The sequence below is a fragment of the Rhinoraja longicauda genome, chromosome 36, assembly GCF_053455715.1.
Source record: "Rhinoraja longicauda isolate Sanriku21f chromosome 36, sRhiLon1.1, whole genome shotgun sequence".
Classification (NCBI taxonomy): domain Eukaryota; kingdom Metazoa; phylum Chordata; class Chondrichthyes; order Rajiformes; family Arhynchobatidae; genus Rhinoraja; species Rhinoraja longicauda.
The window spans coordinates 18,560,812-18,577,497 of record NC_135988.1 but is presented as its reverse complement, the minus strand read 5'-3'; the positions used below and the strand labels follow the sequence as shown (position 1 = coordinate 18,577,497).

General features: G+C 50.0%; 1 protein-coding gene across 1 annotated transcript in view; it reads right to left on the bottom strand.

Annotated features, from left to right (window-relative positions):
- Positions 1-1,193: 1,193 nt before the first annotated feature.
- Positions 1,194-16,686, bottom strand: part of LOC144610178 (calsenilin-like) — a 32,650-nt gene continuing 17,157 nt past the window's right edge. Inside the window, exons 3-8 of the mRNA XM_078428731.1 lie at positions 12,341-12,410; positions 11,560-11,630; positions 10,332-10,439; positions 6,925-7,029; positions 4,621-4,683; positions 1,194-1,949 (exon numbers count right to left, since the gene is read on the bottom strand). Coding sequence (XP_078284857.1) covers positions 1,902-1,949; positions 4,621-4,683; positions 6,925-7,029; positions 10,332-10,439; positions 11,560-11,630; positions 12,341-12,410 — 465 coding nt within the window. The 3' untranslated portion in view covers positions 1,194-1,901. The remainder of the gene's footprint in view (positions 1,950-4,620; positions 4,684-6,924; positions 7,030-10,331; positions 10,440-11,559; positions 11,631-12,340; positions 12,411-16,686) is intronic.

The following is a 16,686-nucleotide window of genomic DNA, read 5'->3' as shown; positions in this document are numbered from 1 at the left end:
CAGTGGGACCTCCTTGCTCCTAAACTCAAATCCTATTGCTATCTCCTTTAAGCGTTGCCCCTATCATTTTATAGCTCTGGCCTCTAGTCTTTGACATTTCCGCCCTGGGGAAAAGGTTCTGACTGTCTCCCCCTGACTGTTCCAGGGGATCCTCCGTTAAAACCAGTCTCACTCCCGAGCAAGACGCTAGTCAGTCGTGATGCAACTGCAGCAAGTTTTGAGAGGTCACAAACTCACGGTACTTTACAAACCCAGCCTTCACACGCCTGCCCATCCACAATGTGGCGCTGAATCCTGAGGCTGTGTCAATGCCTTTAATCACGATTTAAAATAAAATGCAAATAAAATCACCTACTGGAAATTGTGCTCTGAAAGTTATCTTTTGACTTTTTTCCTTCAGATAGATTATTGCTTCATATAATGTGTGGCATGAAACAGGAGGCAATTAGTCAGCCTTTCAAACTGAAGGAATAGAGTCTTAGTTTAGTCTTAGTTTAGTTTAGAGAGACAGCATGGAAAGAGGCCCTTCGGCCCACCGAGTCCACGCCGACCAATTCACCTTCCTCCAGTCTGAAAAATGATCATCACCTGTTCTCCATTGTGTCTCCTTGAGTCAACTTTTATCCAGGCTTTTAATGTCTTTTTGATGTCATGTGCTTCAACTTGATTGAAAGATGCAGCGTAGAGACCGGCCCTTCGGCCCACCGAGTCCACGCTGACCATCGGTCGCTGGTTCTATCTTATCCCACTTTCTCATCCACTCCCTACACACTGGGGGCCATTCACAGAGGGCCAATTAACCTACAAACCCACACGTCTTTGGGATGTGGGAGGAAACCGGAGCGCCCGGACGAAGCCCACGTGGTCACAGGGAGAACGTGCAATCTCCAGACAGACAGCATCCAAGGTCAGGATCGAACCTGGGTCTCTGGCGCTGTAAGGCAGCAGCTCTACCCGCTGCGACACCGTGCCGCCCAAAGATGTTAATTTGTGGATGGCTTTGATGACTGTTCGTGACAGAGGACAGAGGGTGGAGGGGGGGGGGGGGGGGGGGGGGGGAGGTGAGAGACCAGAGGGCTCACAACATACAGAAGTGAATATTAAAATGAATGAACCTGCAAACAGGCCCTTCAGCCCATCGATTCCATGTGGACCGTTGATCACCCGTTCACACTAGTTCTATGTCATCCCACTTTTGCTGCATCCTCTCCCCACACACCATGGACAATTTACAGACGGCCAATGAACCTACAAACCCGCTCGTCTTTGGGATGCGGGAGGTAACCTGCGCGGTCACATGGAGAGCGTGCAAACTCCAGACAGACAGCATCCAACGTCAGGATCGAACCCGGATCTCCGTCACCGTGAGGCGACGGCTCTACCCGCTGTGCCGCCCACGGTGGGGCTTTAAGTTGCTTCAGTGCATCACTAATTTCCAGTTTGTTGGCTCAGTGCTTCACCAGTCTGCGCTTGCACGAGCTTCCAGTCGGTTGCAGCTTTTAGTGAAGGCTCCGTGTCTCAATCCTCGTTTGCCTGGAATCCTCAAGGGCAGTGAAAGGCGGTCAGCGCCCTTTAGTCCATTCCATTCCAGTCCATTCCTTTAAGGTCCAGAGAACGTTGGAATCTGTCAGATTCAGGATGTTGGACGGAATAACATTATTTCCATTGGAAAAAATATCTTCTACACCGGAGGACCAGTCCTTGCTCAGTCAGACCTCGTCGAGAAAAGTCACGATGCAAAGGAACAATTATTCCTCGTTGTTAATTGAACCGTTTTTAAAATAGTTTTTGTCAAGGAAGGAGCATTCTTGGTGATCCTCGGGATTACAGCGTGTGTAAAAAACACATAGATATAGGGTTCCTGCCTGCGTTGTCCCAACTCAGTAGAGGGTGAGATGCTTCTAAATAACGTTCTCAAAGAGCTGCATAGATTGCATGATATTCTCATCCTGCAGGAGAGAGGAGGGCAGAAGTATTAGCAGAACCGACGCTCACAAGATCTATCTCAGAGGGCAGTCTGTACCTGGAACGAGCTGACAGAGGAAGCTATTGAAGGCGGATACAATTACGGCCGGCTTTTAAAAGACATTTGGACCGATAACACAAGGATAGGAAGGGTTGAGATGGAGATGGGCCAAATGCAGGCCGGAATGCCAACTTGGTCAGTGTGGACAGGGTGGGCCGAAGGGCCTGTTTCTGTGCCAATAGACAATAGGTGCAGGAATAGGCCATTCGGCCCTTCGAGCCAGCACCACCATTCAATGTGATCATGGTTGATTATAGCCAGACAGCTAGCTCTATGATTAGGGGTGACAGAATGAATACAGAATTGGCAAAGGGTCAGAAAATAGAGGTGTTGGAAGGAACTACAGATGCTGGTTTACACTGAAGAAAGACACAAAATGCTGGAGTAACACAGCGGGTCAGGCAGCATATCTGGGGAAAAAGAATGGGTGACATTTCGGGTCAGTCTGAAAAAGGGTCTTGACCCGAAACGCCACCCATCCGCTGCCTGTCCCGCTGAGTTACTCCAGCATTTTGTGTCTATCTTCAGGGTTGTATTTGGATAGGGAGGGGAGTGTGGGGGGGGGGGGGGGGAGCGTGTGTGGGGGGGGGGGAGTGTGTGGGGGGGAGTGTGTGGGGGGGGGAGTGTGTGGGGGGGGTGTGTGTGTGGGGGGGGGAATGTGTGTGGGGGGGAGTGTGTGGGGGGGGTGTGTGTGTGGGGGGGGTGTGTGTGTGTGGGGGGGAGTGTGTGTGGGGGGGAGTGTGTGTATGTGGGGGGGAGTGTGTGTGGGGGGGGGAGTGTGTGTGTGTGGGGGGGAGTGTGTGTGGGGGGGAGTGTGTGGAGGGGAGTGTGTGTGGAGGGGGAGTGTGTGTATGTGGGGGGGAGTGTGTGTGTGTGGGGGAGTGTGTGTGTGTGGGGGGGGGTGTGTGTGGGGGGAGTGTGTGTATGTGGGGGGGAGTGTGTGTGGGGGGGGGGAGTGTGTGTGTGGGGGGGAGTGTGTGTGGGGGGGAGTGTGTGGGGGGGGAGTGTGTGTGGAGGGGGAGTGTGTGTATGTGGGGGGGAGTGTGTGTGTGTGTGGGGGAGTGTGTGTGTGTGTGGGGGAGTGTGTGTGGGGGGGGAGTGTGTGTGTGTGTGGGGAGGAGTGTGTGTGGGGGGGGAGTGTGTGTGTGTGGGGGGGAGTGTGTGTGTGGGGTGTGTGTGTGTGTGTGGGGGAGTGTGGGGGGGAGTGTGTGTGTGTGTGGGGGGGAATGTGTGTGTGTGGGGGGGAGTGTGTGTGTGTGTGTGTGGGGGAGTGTGTGGGGGGGAGTGTGTGTGTGGGGGGGAGTGTGTGTGGGGGGGCAGTGTGTGTGGGGGGGCAGTGTGTGTGGGGGAGTGTGTGGGGGGGCAGTGTGTGTGGGAAGGGAGTGTGTGTGGGGGAGTGAGTGTGTGGGGGGGGGGGGGGGGGGGGTGGGGGTAGAGTATTGGGATTACTTCTCTTTTCGCTGTCCGTTAACAAGCTGAACTTGAGTTCACGGGGTAAGTTCTCACTCAGCACCTCCTTCCCCTACCAGAGGCCAGAGCTTTAAGGTGAGTGGGGGAGAGTTTACAGGAGATGTGCGTTTTTCTTTACACAGAGGCTGCCGACTGTGTGATTTAGATTTTTATTTTTTTTTAGATTTAGAGATACAGTGCAGACACAGGCCCTTCGGCCCACCACCGGGTCCGTGCCCGCGCCGCCCAGCGACCCACGCACACTAACACTATCCTACACACACTAGGAACAATTTTTTTACATTTGCCCAGCCAATTAACCTACAAACCTGTACATCTTTGGTCTTTGGAGTGTGGGGGGAAACCGAAGATCTCGGAGAAAACCCGCGCAGGTCACGGGGAGAACGTACAAACTACGTACAGACGGCGCCCGTAGTGAGGATCGAACCTGGGTCTCCGGCGCTGCATTCGCTGTAAGGCAGCAACTCTACCGCTGCGCCACCGTGCCGCACAATGTGCTGCCAGGGGTGGTGGTGGAGGCAGATACAATAGTGGTGTTTGCAAGACTTCTAGATGCACACACGGATATGCAGGAGATGGAGGAATATGGATCACGTGTAGGCAGGTTCGAGCTGGTCTTGGCATCATGTTCAGCACAGACGTTGTGGGCCGAAGGGCCGATTCCCGTGCTGTACTGTGTTATGTTCTCTGTTCTATCTTGTATAGGGGTGCCAATTATCTCACTCCCAAATACGGGACAAGGTGACGTCATCGCCCAGCGCCTCACATGACCTCACCCCACCAGTGGCCACGTGGTCCCGCTCCATCAATGGCGGCCGCCCGGGCCGGGAGGCGGGTTGCTACACAACCTCCGTTAGGCGAACATACTCCATTAGCCTACACTGTCCCGGCCGACAGTGGCCTGCGGGGCCTAATACGGGACAAGGGCGGTCCCCTACAATTTAGCCCAAAGTACGGGATGTCCCGGCTAATACGGGACAGTTGGCAACACTAATCTTGTGTGACCTCCTGCTGCCAAGAGGAATTCCTGGATTTTGGAAGTGAGGTGGATGGGCAGAGCAGCCTTGTGAGAACGTGGAGCCATCTACAGACCCCAGGAGCTGGAGGACGCATGTGTTCCTCACCGTATGACAGCTCTCCAGGAACTCATCAATCGTCACCACACCATCACGGTTTCTGTCCATCTTCTGAGGGAATTAAATACAGAGGAGTTTCCTGAGTTACCATCCAACATACAACACCAACACCACATTCCTGAGCTAACCTTAACCAACCTCCCTCCCACCCACCCCTACACCTCACGATGCCTCGGCAAGGCCAGTAGCCCAGACCATCACACAAACCAACCTCCCTCCCACCCACCCCTACACCTCACGCTGCCTCGGCAAGGCCAGTAGCCCAGACCATCACACAAACCAACCTCCCTCCCACCAACTCCATCTACACCTCACGCTGCCTCGGCAAGGCCAGTAGCCCAGACCATCACACAAACCAACCTCCCTCCCACCAACTCCATCTACACCTCACGCTGCCTCGGCAAGGCCAGCAGCCCAGACCATCACACAAACCAACCACCCTCCCACCCACCCCTGCACCTCACGCTGCCTCGGCAAGGCCAGCAGCATCATCAAGGACCAGTCTCACCCCGGTCACTCCCTCTTCTCCCCTCTCCCATCAGGCAAGAGGTACAGAAGTGTGATAACGCACACCTCCAGATTCAGGGGCAGTTTCTTCCCGGCTGTTATCAGGCGTCTGAACCGTCCCCATACCAACTAGAGAGCGGTCCTGACCTCCCATCTACCTCATTGGAGACCCTCGGACTATCTTTAATCGGACTTTACTGGACTTTATCCTACACTGAGAGTGATTCCCTTTATCCTATATCTGTGCTCTGTCGATGGTTTGATTGTAATCGTGTACAGTCTTTCCACAGACTCAATAGTGAGCAACAAAAAAGCTTTTCTTTGTATCTCACTACACGAGACAATAAACTAATCTAAACAAACACACCAAGCATGCAACAAGAAAGCTTTTTGCTGTACCTCAGTCCACGAAACAATAAAGTAAACAAAACCAACATCCTTCTGTGATTGGAATTAGTTTAGTTTAGTTTAGTTTGGTTTAGTTTGGTTTAGAGATACAGCACGGAAACATAGAAACATAGAAAATAGGTGCAGGAGTAGGCCATTCGGCCCTTCGAGCCAACACCGCCATTCAATATGATCATGGCTGATCATCCAGCTCAGTAACCAGTACCTGCCTTCTCTCCATACCCCCTGATCCCTTTAGGCACAAGGGCCACATCTAACTCCCTCTTAAATATAGCCAATGAACTGGTCTCAACTACCTTCTGTGGCAGAGAATTCCAGACTCACCACTCTCTGTGTGAAGAAATGTTTTCTCATCTTGGTCCTAAAAGACTTCCCCCTTATCCTTAAGCTGTGACCCCTGGTTCTGGACTTCCCCAACATCGGGAACAATCTTCCCGCATCTAGTCTCTCCAACCCCTTAAGAATTTTATATGTTTCCATAAGATCCCCCCTCAGTCTTCTAAATTCCAGCGAATACAAGCCGAGTCTATCCAGTCTTTCTTCATATGAAAGTCCTGCCATCCCAGGGATCAATCTGGTGAACCTTCTCTGTACTCCCTCTAAGGCAAGAACGTCTTTCTTCGGATTAGGAGACCAAAACTGTACACAATACTCCAGGTGCGGTCTCACCAAGGCCCTGTACAACAGCCTTCGGCCCACCGAGTCCCACACCCACCAGCGATCCCCGCACACTAACACTATCCTACACACACTCGGGACAATTTACACATACACCAAGCCAATTAACCTACAAACCTGTACGCTTTTGGAGTGTGGGAGGAAACCAATGATCTCGGAAAAACCCACGCGGGTCATGGGGAGAACGTACAAACTCCAAGCCCCCGTGGTCGGGATGGAACCTGGGTCTCTGCTGCTGCAAGCACTGTGAGGCAGCAACTCTACCGCTGAGCCACCGTGGCCACTCTTCCCAGGTTTCCATCAGCCTCTCCCATTCCCCATTTCAACGTTCACCCCTGCATTATCCCATTCCCATCTGAGCCATCACCCCTTTCGCCATTGATCGGCACCCACTCACACAAAGACCTCTGCTTGTCATCGTCCTCACTCCCAAATATGGGACAAGGTGACGTCACCGCCCCGCGCCCCACGTGACCTCACCCAGCTAGCGGCCACGTGGCCGCTGGCTGGGTGAGGTCACGTGGGGCGCGGGGCCGTGCCGTCACCCTTTGTCCCTTATTTGGGAGTGAGGAAGTTGGCAACCCTACTAATACGGGACAAGGGCGGTCCGGTACGGGACAGACTAATTTAGCCCAAAATACGGGATGTCCCGGCTAATACGGGACAGTTGGCGACCCTATCTCCAGCTCTCCACCGTACCTGGAAGAACCTCTCCATGTGTTCAAAAGGGGTATCTGAGTGCAGGGCAGGGTAGGTGTATCGGCCCAACATGTCGTAGATCGAATGCATAATTGCCAACATCTCCTGAAAGTAGAAGAGGAGGAACCGTGACATCAGGCCCAATCACATCTGCAAGCTGAATCAGGCAAAGTACTTCATAAACATTTACCCTTCCACACCTCAGGCCTTACCCTTCCATATCTCTGTCTCCCTCTCCCCCCACTCTCAGCCTGAAGGAGGGTCTCGACCCAAAAACGTCAGCCATTCCTTCTCTCCACAGATGCTGCCTGACCCGCTGAGTTACTCCAGCACTCTGTGAAACGTCACCTATCCATGTTCTCCAAAGATGCTGCCCGACCCGCTGAGTTACTCCAGCACTCTGTGAAACGTCACCTATCCATGTTCTCCACAGATGCTGCCTGACCCGCTGAGTTACTCCAGCACTCTGAGAAACGTCACCTATCCATGTTCTCCACAGATGCTGCCTGACCCGCTGAGTTACTCCAGCACTCTGTGTCTGTCTTCTTGAACTCTTCATGCTTGCCTTTAAAGCACGCATCAATCTCACAGTGGTGTAGCAGGTAGAACTGCTGTCTCACAGCACCAGAGATCCAGTTTGGATTCTTACCTCAGCTGCTGTCTGTGTGGAGTTTGCACGTTCTCCCCGTGACCTGCGTGGGTTTCCTCCGGGTGCTCCGGTTTCCTCCCACACCCCAAAGACGTGCAGGTTTGTAGGTTAATTGTCCCTCTGTAAATGGCCCCCAGTGTGTAGGGAGTGGATGAGAAAGTGGGATAACGTAGAACTAGTGTGTGAACGGGTGATCGCCGGTCAGCGTGGACTCGATGGGCTGAAGGGCCTGTTTCCATGCTGTATTCCTAAACTAAACTAAACATATGTCTTTGTGCCTGGTCTTGCAATAGTTTAGATGAGATACAACATGGAAGCACCGAGCCCACACTGACCAGCCAACAGTACACTAGTTTCATCCTACATACTAGGGGCAATTTACAGAAGCCAATTAACCTACAGACCTGCACGTCTTTGGAGTGTGGGAGGAAACCGGAGCTCCAAGAGAAAACCCACGCTGTCACAGAGAGAATGTACAAACTCCGTACAGACAGCATCTGTGGTCAAAATCAAACCCGGGTCTCTGGTGCTGTGAGGCAGTAGACAAAATCTTTCTGTGCTAATTTTTGATGGGTGTTGTACAAGGGCTCTGAGTGGAGGTAGATATATAGACACCATGCTGGTTAATCCAACTATTAAAAAGACCCAAAGGGCTGGAGTAACTCAGCGGGACAGGCAGCATCTGTGGAGAACATGGATAGGTGACGTTTCACAGAGTGCTGGAGTAACTCAGCGGGTCAGGCAGCATCTGTGGAGAACATGGATAGGTGACGTTTCACAGAGTGCTGGAGTAACTCAGTGGGTCAGGCAGCATCTGTGGAGAACATGGATAGGTGACGTTTCACAGAGTGCTGGAGTAACTCAGCGGGTCAGGCAGCATCTGTGGAGAACACGTTTTGGGATAGGGCTTTTCTTCAAACGGATTATAGTGAGGGGAGAAAGCTGAAAGTGAGGTTGAATTAAGACAAAACCTTGCAAGCGATGGGTGGAGAAATGAACTGCAAATGCTGGTTTACACCGAAGATAGACACAAAGTGCTGGAGTAACTCAGCGGGACAAGTAGCATTTCTGGAGAGAAGGAATGGGAGACATTTTGGGTTGAGACGGAAGAAGAATCTCGTCCTGAAATGTTGGGACATGTTGGTTGGTGTGGGCAAGTTGGGCCAATGGGCCTGTTCCTGTGCTGTTTCTGTGCTGTGTGACTCGATGACTCCAGCGTCAACTGAAGGCCTCTGCTAGGATTGTAAATGCACTTAAGATAGACACAAAATGCTGGAGCAACTCAGCGGGTCAGGCAGCGTCTCTGGAGAAAAGGAATCGGTGACGTATCGGGTGGAGAGTCTTCATTAGACTGAGGTCTGATGTACTTTACTAGGTCTGACACTTCCAATGACCACTCTTCCAAGAATACCTCTCATGCCTCTTCAGTGACATGAGAGATATTCCAATAAATACATCAGACATTGTGAAGTGTGGTCCCAACCGGTAACGTTGCTAGTCCATTCCCTCCCCAGAGGCTGCCTGACGCACTGTGTTCCTCCAGCGCTCAGTGTCTCAGCCACAGTCATTCCATGCAGGACAATAGACAATAGGTGCAGGAGGAGGCCATTCGGCCCTTCGAGCCAGCACCGCTATTCAATGTGATCATGGCTGATCATTCTCAATCAGTACCCCGTTCCTGCCTTCTCCCCATACCCCCTGACTCCGCTATCCTTAAGAGCTCTATCCAGCTCTCTCTTGAATGCATTCAGAGAATTGGCCTCCACTGCCTTCTGAGGCAGAGAATTCCACAGATTCACCACTCTCTGACTGAAAAAGTTTTTCCTCATCTCAGTTCTAAATGGCCTACCCCTTATTCTTAAACTGTGGCCCCTGGTTCTGGACTCCCCCAACATTGGGAACATGTTTCCTGCCTCTAACGTGTCCAACCCCTTAATAATCTTATACGTTTCAATAAGATCTCCTCTCATCCTTCTAAATTCCAGTATATACAAGCCTGGTCGTTCCAGTCTTTCAACATATGACAGTCCCGCCATTCCGGGAATTAACCTAGTAAACCTACGCTGCACACCCTCAATAGCAAGATTATCCTTCCTCAAATTTGGAGACCAAAACTGCACACAGTACTCCAGGTGCGGTCTCAATAGAGCCCTGTACAACTGCAGAAGGACCTCTTTGCTCCTATACTCAACTCCTCCTGTTATGAAGGCCAACATTCCATTGGCTTTCTTCACTGCCTGCTGTACCTGCATGCTTCCTTTCAGTGACTGATGCACTAGGACACCCAGATCTCATTGTACGTCCCCTTTTCCTAACTTGACACCATTCAGATAATACTCTGCCTTCCTATTCTTACCACCAAAGTGGATAACCTCACACTTATCCACATTAAACTGCATCTGCCATGCATCTGCCCACTCACACAACCTGTCCAATTCACCTTGCAACCTCATAGCATCTTCCTCACAGTTCACACTACCACCCAGCTTTGTATCATCTGCAAATTTGCTAATGGTACTTTTAATCCCTTCATCCAAGTCATTAATGTATATTGTAAATAGCTGCGGTCCCAGCACCGAGCCTTGCGGTACCCCACTAGTTACTGCCTGCCATTCTGAAAGGGACCCATTTATCCCCACTCTTTGCTTTCTGTCTGTCAACCAATGTTCTATCCATGTCAGTGCCCTACCCCCAATACCATGTGCTCTAATTTTGCACACTAATCTCCTCTGTGGGCAGCAGGGGATGTTGGGCCTACCTCCTTCGTCACGTAGCCATCCTTGTTGATGTCGTACAGGTTAAAGGCCCAGATGAGCTTCTCGTTCACCGTTCCCCGCAGTAATACAGACAGGCCGATAACAAAATCCTGAGAGGTAGGAGAGAGTTGAGGGGAAAGTGATTGATCTGTCAAAAGCTGCACCTGACTACCTTACTCATCGCAGCACGGAAAAAGGCCACTCGTCCCATCGGGTGCATGTCGGCCCCCGATAGAACATTCCTATCAGTCCCGTTCCCCCGGTATTCCTGCAAATCACTCTCCACACACGCCCTTTAACTCCTCTCTGAAACGTTTCCTGCTTTCCACATTAAGAAGCCAATTAACCAATCAGCTCATATTGTGGGAGGAAACCGGAACCCCAGGAGGAAACCCACGTGGTCACAGGGAGAACGTACAAACTCCACACAGTCAGCACCCAAGGGCAGGACTGAACCAGTGTCACTGGCGCCGTGAGGCAGTGGCATTAAGTGCTGCACCAACATGCTACCCAACCATTACAGTCCCTATTTATTTACCTATATTGATTCATATTATTTTATTTATTTTATTTATATTGGGCTTTTTTTCCCGATTTCTCACCTTCTTTCAAATGATTTATTTTTAAAGCATAAATCTACGATGAATTGTCCTTCCTTCCCTTATTAGACAGGTGAATATTTGAAGTGACCTTCTTGCCAAAAGAGTACATTGAAAAAATGAGTTTAGTTTAGTTTAGATTTAGTTTAGAGATACAGCGCGGAAACAGGCCTTTCGGCCCACTGGGCCCGCGCCGACCAGCGATCCCCGCACACTAACACTATCCTACACCCACTAGGGACAGTTTTTACGTAATTAACCTACAAACCTGTTCTTCAAAGCAACAAGACACACAATGTTTTAATGTCACTTATACCGAGGTACAGTGAAAAGCTTTGTGGTGGCAGATACAAGGTAGAGGTGGAGTGAGAGACTTTTAGATGGGCATGTGGATATGCTGGGAATGGAGGGATATGGATCACGGGCAGAGAGAGGTGATCGGTTTAATTTGGCATCATGTTCAGCACGGACATTGCGGGCCGAAGGGCCTGTTCCTGTGCTGTACTGTTCTATGCTCTACGACTGGGAAGTGTTCTAAGGTCACCCGAGGTCAGGTAGGCTTCTTTAGAAATGTGTTTTTGTACTTATCCCAACCTTCAGAGGTATTAGTCTTTCCCAAATCATGTTTCACCTCAAATCGTATCGCTCCACTGTTGTCTGTGTCGAATGCGTTAAACAGGAAGTGTGCATACGTTGTAACATCTGCAACGAGAAAAGGAACGATTTCAGGATAATCCTGACCAGCAACAAGAACATCCCAGGAATGACTGGGTTAACCTAAGCTGAGCGTTTGTCAGCACTGGGCCTGTACTCGCTGGAGTTTAGAAGGATGAGGGGGGACCTCATTGAAACTTACCAAATAGTGAAAAACCTGGACAGAGTGGATGTGGAGAGGATGTTTCCACTAGTGGGAGAATCCAGGACTAAAGGGCACAGCCTCAGAATTAAACGACGTTCCTTTAAGAAGGAGATGAGGAGGAATTTCTTGTGTCAGAGGGTGATGAATCTGTAAAATTCCTTGCCACAGAAGGCGGTGGAGGCCGCCAATGGATATTTTTAAGGCAGAGATAGATAGATTCTTGATTTGTACGGGTGCCAGGGATTATGGGGAGAAGGCAGGAGAATGGGGTTAGGAGGGAGAGATAGATCAGCCATGATTGAATAGCAGAGTAGACGCGATGGGCCGAATGACCTAATTCTGCTCCATTGACTTATAACTGACTGCGGTGTGAGTTATCTAACTGAGTGGGTGGGTGTGAGTGTAATCAAATCCATTGGCAATCCATCCATTACTGACATGCCAACATTCACAAGCACTCTAACGAACAGTGTAGAGGCACATTGAGACAACGACGTGCTGTAAAAGCACAACCCTTATTATTATGTGTCTAGGAGATAGTTAAATCTCTTACCTCCCTGAGGGAAAAACTGTGAATAAATTGATTTAAAAGTTTCCTCGTCCACCATTCCACTGGGACACTCCTGTAAACACAAAATGTTCATGCTCATGGTTTATCTTACAACTGCGGGTCACATTTTCACAAACTGTTTTCTGGAAAATGCTATTCTGCAAAATGGCAAAGAAAATAGACACTGAGTGCTGGAGTAACTCAGCGGGTCAGGCAGCATCTGTGGAGAACATGGATAGGTGACGTTTCACAGAGTGCTGGAGTAACTCAGCGAGTCAGGCAGCATCTGTGGATAACATGGATAGGTGACGTTTCACAGAGTGCTGGAGTAACTCAGCGGGTCAGGCAGCATCTGTGGAGAACATGGATAGGTGACGTTTCACAGAGTGCTGGAGTAACTCAGCGGGTCCTGCCTTCTCCCCATACCCCCTGACTCCGCTATCCTTAAGAGCTCTATCTAGCTCTCTCTTGAATGCATTCAGAGAATTGGCCTCTACTGCCTTCTGAGGCAGAGAATTCCACAGATTCACAACTCTCTGACTGAAAAGGTTTTTCCTCGTCTCCGTTCTAAATGGCCTACCCCTTATTCTTAAACTGTGGCCCCTTGTTCTGGACTCCCCCAACATTGGGAACGTGTTTCCTGCCTCTAACGCGTCCAACCCCTTAATAATCTTATATGTTTCGATAAGATTCCCTCTCATCCTTCTAAATTCCAGTGTGTACAAGCCAAGTCGCTCCAGTCTTTCAACATATGACAGTCCCGCCATTCCGGGAATTAACCTAGTAAACCTACGCTGCATGCCCTCAATAGCAAGAATATCCTTCCTCAAATTTGGAGACCAAAACTGCACACAGTACTCCAGGTGCGGTCTCACTAGGGCTCTGTACAACTGCAGAAGGACCTCTTTGCTCCTATACTCAACTCCTCTTGTTATGAAGGCCAACATTCCATTGGCTTTCTTCACTGCCTGCTGTACCTGCATGCTTCCTTTTAGTGACTGATGCACGAGGACACCCAGATCTCGTTGTACGTCCCCTTTTCCTAACTTGACACCATTCAGATAATAATCTGCCATCCTATTCTTACCACTAAAGTGGATAACCTCACACTTATCCACATTAAACTGCATCTGCCATGCATTCGCCCACTCACACAACCTGTCCAAGTCACCCTGCAACCTCATAGCATCTTCCTCACAGTTCACATCTGCCACTGTCTTATCACAGAATATAGAATAATGAAAGGCATAGATAGAGTGGATGTGGAAAGGATGATTCCACTGGTGGGAGAGTCTTGGACCAGAGGTCATATCCTGTGGATTAAAGGGCGCTCTTTTCTTTAGTCAGAGGGTAGTTAATCTGTGGAACTCATTGCCACAGAGGGCTGTGGACGCCAAGTCAGTGGATATCTTTAAGGTAGAGATAGACAAATTCTTGATTAGAACGGGTGTCAAGGGTTATGGGGAGAAGGCAGGAACATGGGATTAGGAGGGAGAGATAGATCAGCCATGATTGAATGGCGGAGTAGACTCAATGGGCCGAATGGCCTAATTCTACTCCTCTAACATGTGAAATTGTCTATCTATGAGATTGTAACTCTAAACAACAACAAAACTGAGACTCCCCTTCAGTTGAAGGTAAAAGAGATTGCAGCGATATTTGTGGAGCTGAGGCTACGTATACCTGTGCCATTAGGATGGGATATTAAAGCCATGCTACATCTGTGCCAGAAACCTCTTTCAAAGATCCCTTCTCGAGGCCAGCTGTAATGAATTATATTTTTAGCCTCTTTACCATGAGAATTATTGTCCATAAAAATCTTTACACGAGTGTTTAATTGTTTCAAGTAATGCCGGATCATCAGAATCGCATGCAGATAATTCCCCAATGGTTTTCGGGGCTCGGTCCTGCTAATGCTGACTCACGTGGCAATGCGGAATTGGAGGAATAGACTTAAATGCTGGGATAGTCCCTGCCTCAACCACCTCCACTGGCAGACACACAATGCTGGAGTAACTCAGCGCCTGGGTCAGGCAGCATCTCGGGAGAGAAGGAATGGGTGACGTTTCGGGTCGAGACCCTTCGACAGACTGACGTGAGGTAGTTTGTCGAGATGTGAATTCCAGCAACACTATTCTGATATGGTTATTTGTATTACAAAATGCTGGAGTAACTCAGCGGGACAGGCAGCATCTCGGGAGAGAAGGAATGGGTGACATTTCGGGTCGAGACCCTTCTTCAGACTGATGTCAGGGGAGATGGCGGGACTCAATTCCCTGTCTGATGGAATGGCAACATGCCAAAGCTATGGCTAACTGTCTATCTGCGACTCCAGGTTACCATCTTGCAGTGTGTGAGATCTTGCTGTGAACAGCTCGCCTGATTCTTACTCTACTTCAGAAGCCTTTTGTTGGCTTCAGGCCATGCCTAAGATGTGAAAGATCTAACATTGTCCGGCACGGTGGCGCAGTGGTAGAGTTGCTGGTAGACCCGGGTTCGATCCTGACTACGGGTGCTGTCTGTACGGAGTTTGTACGTTCTCCCCGTGACCTGCGTGGGTTTTCTCTGAGATCCTCTGTTTCCTCCCACACTCCAAAGATGTACAGGTTTGTAGGTTAATTGGTTTGGTATAAGTGTAAATTGTCCCTAGTGTGTGGGGAATAGTGTTAGTGTGCAGGGATCGCTGGTCAGCACGGACCCGGTGGGCCAAAAGGGCCTGTTTCCTTGCTGTATCTCTAAACTAAACTAAACTAAACTAAACTCCAAAGACGTACAGGTTTGTAGGGTTAATTGGTTTGGTATAAATATAAATTGTCACGTGGCCGCTGGCCGGGTGAGGTCACGTGGGGCTCGGGGCGGTGACGTCACCTTGTCCCGTATTTGGGAGTGAGGAAGTTGGCAACCCCTAGCTGGAGAGAAGCAAGGTCATCCAGTCTGGAGGTTGGAGATGCTGGTAGCAATCAGTGGGTCAGAGTGTCTCTGGCCCACTGTAGGGCCGTGCAGGTCGGGCAGCACTTGTGGTGGAACATGCAGCATTAACAATCCCGACTGGCTCATCATTCCAGAAATGGGAGATGAGGCGGACATCCCGTAGTTTGGGCTAAATTGGTTTGTCCCGTACGGGACCGCCCTTGTCCCGTACGGGACCGCCCTTGTCCCGTATTGGTAGGGTTGCCAACTTCCTCACTCCCAAATACGTGACCTCAAAGGGTGACGTCACCGCCCCGCGCCCCACGTGACCTCAAAAGGTTACGCCATCCCCCCGCTATTTTCTTTGCCTGCTATACTTGCCTATTGACTTTCAGACACTCAGATCCCAATTATCACCTACTCAGACTGAGAACCTTCTTTAGTCTGAAGAAGGGTCTTGACCTGAAACGTCACCCATTCCTTCTCTCCAGAGATGCTGCCTGTCCCGCTGAGTTACTCCAGCATTTTGTGTCTATCTTCGACAACAGAACAATGATATTCTTACTTCCAGCAGCAAAATACAAGTAACAGTACACACACACACACACACATTGTAGGAAAGATGCCATCAAGCTGGAAAGGCTGCAGAGAAGATTTACGAGGATGTTGCCAGGACTAGAGGGTATGAGCTATAGGGAGAGGTTGGGCAAACTAAGACTTCATTCCTTGGAGCGCAGGAGGATGAGGGGGGATCTTATGTAGGTGTACAAAATCATGAGAGGAATAGATCAGGTAGATGCACAGAGTCTTTTGCCGAGACCAGGGGAATCGAGGACCAGAGGACGTATGTTTAAGGTGAGGGGGAAAAGATTTAGTAGGAACCCGAGGGGCAACTTGTTTTTACACAAAGGGTGGTGGGTGTATGGACCGAGCTGCCAGTGGAGGTAGTTGAGGCAGGGACTATCACAATGTTTAAGAAACAGTTAGGCAGGTACATGGATAGGATAGGTTTAGAGGGGCATCAGTCTGAAGAAGGGACTCGACCCGAAATGTCACCCATTCCTTCTCTCCAGAGGTGCTGCCTGACCCGCTGAGTTACTCCAGCACTCTGTGAAACGTCACCTATCCATGTTCTCCACAGATGCTGCCTGACCCGCTGAGTTACTCCAGCGCTCTGTGAAACGTCACCTAACCATGTTCTCCACAGATGCTGCCTGACCCGCTGAGTTACTCCAGCACTCTGTGAAACGTCACCTATCCATCTTCTCCACAGATGCTGCCTGACCCGCTGAGTTACTCCAGCACTTTGTATTTCATTCACATTTTAAATGCCTTCATCGTGTTGCTGTCGACCAAATGATCTTTAAAGCATTTTTCTGCATTCGAAGATAATTCATATTGTGGGTATCACAAAATGTTGGAGTAACTCAGCAGGTCAG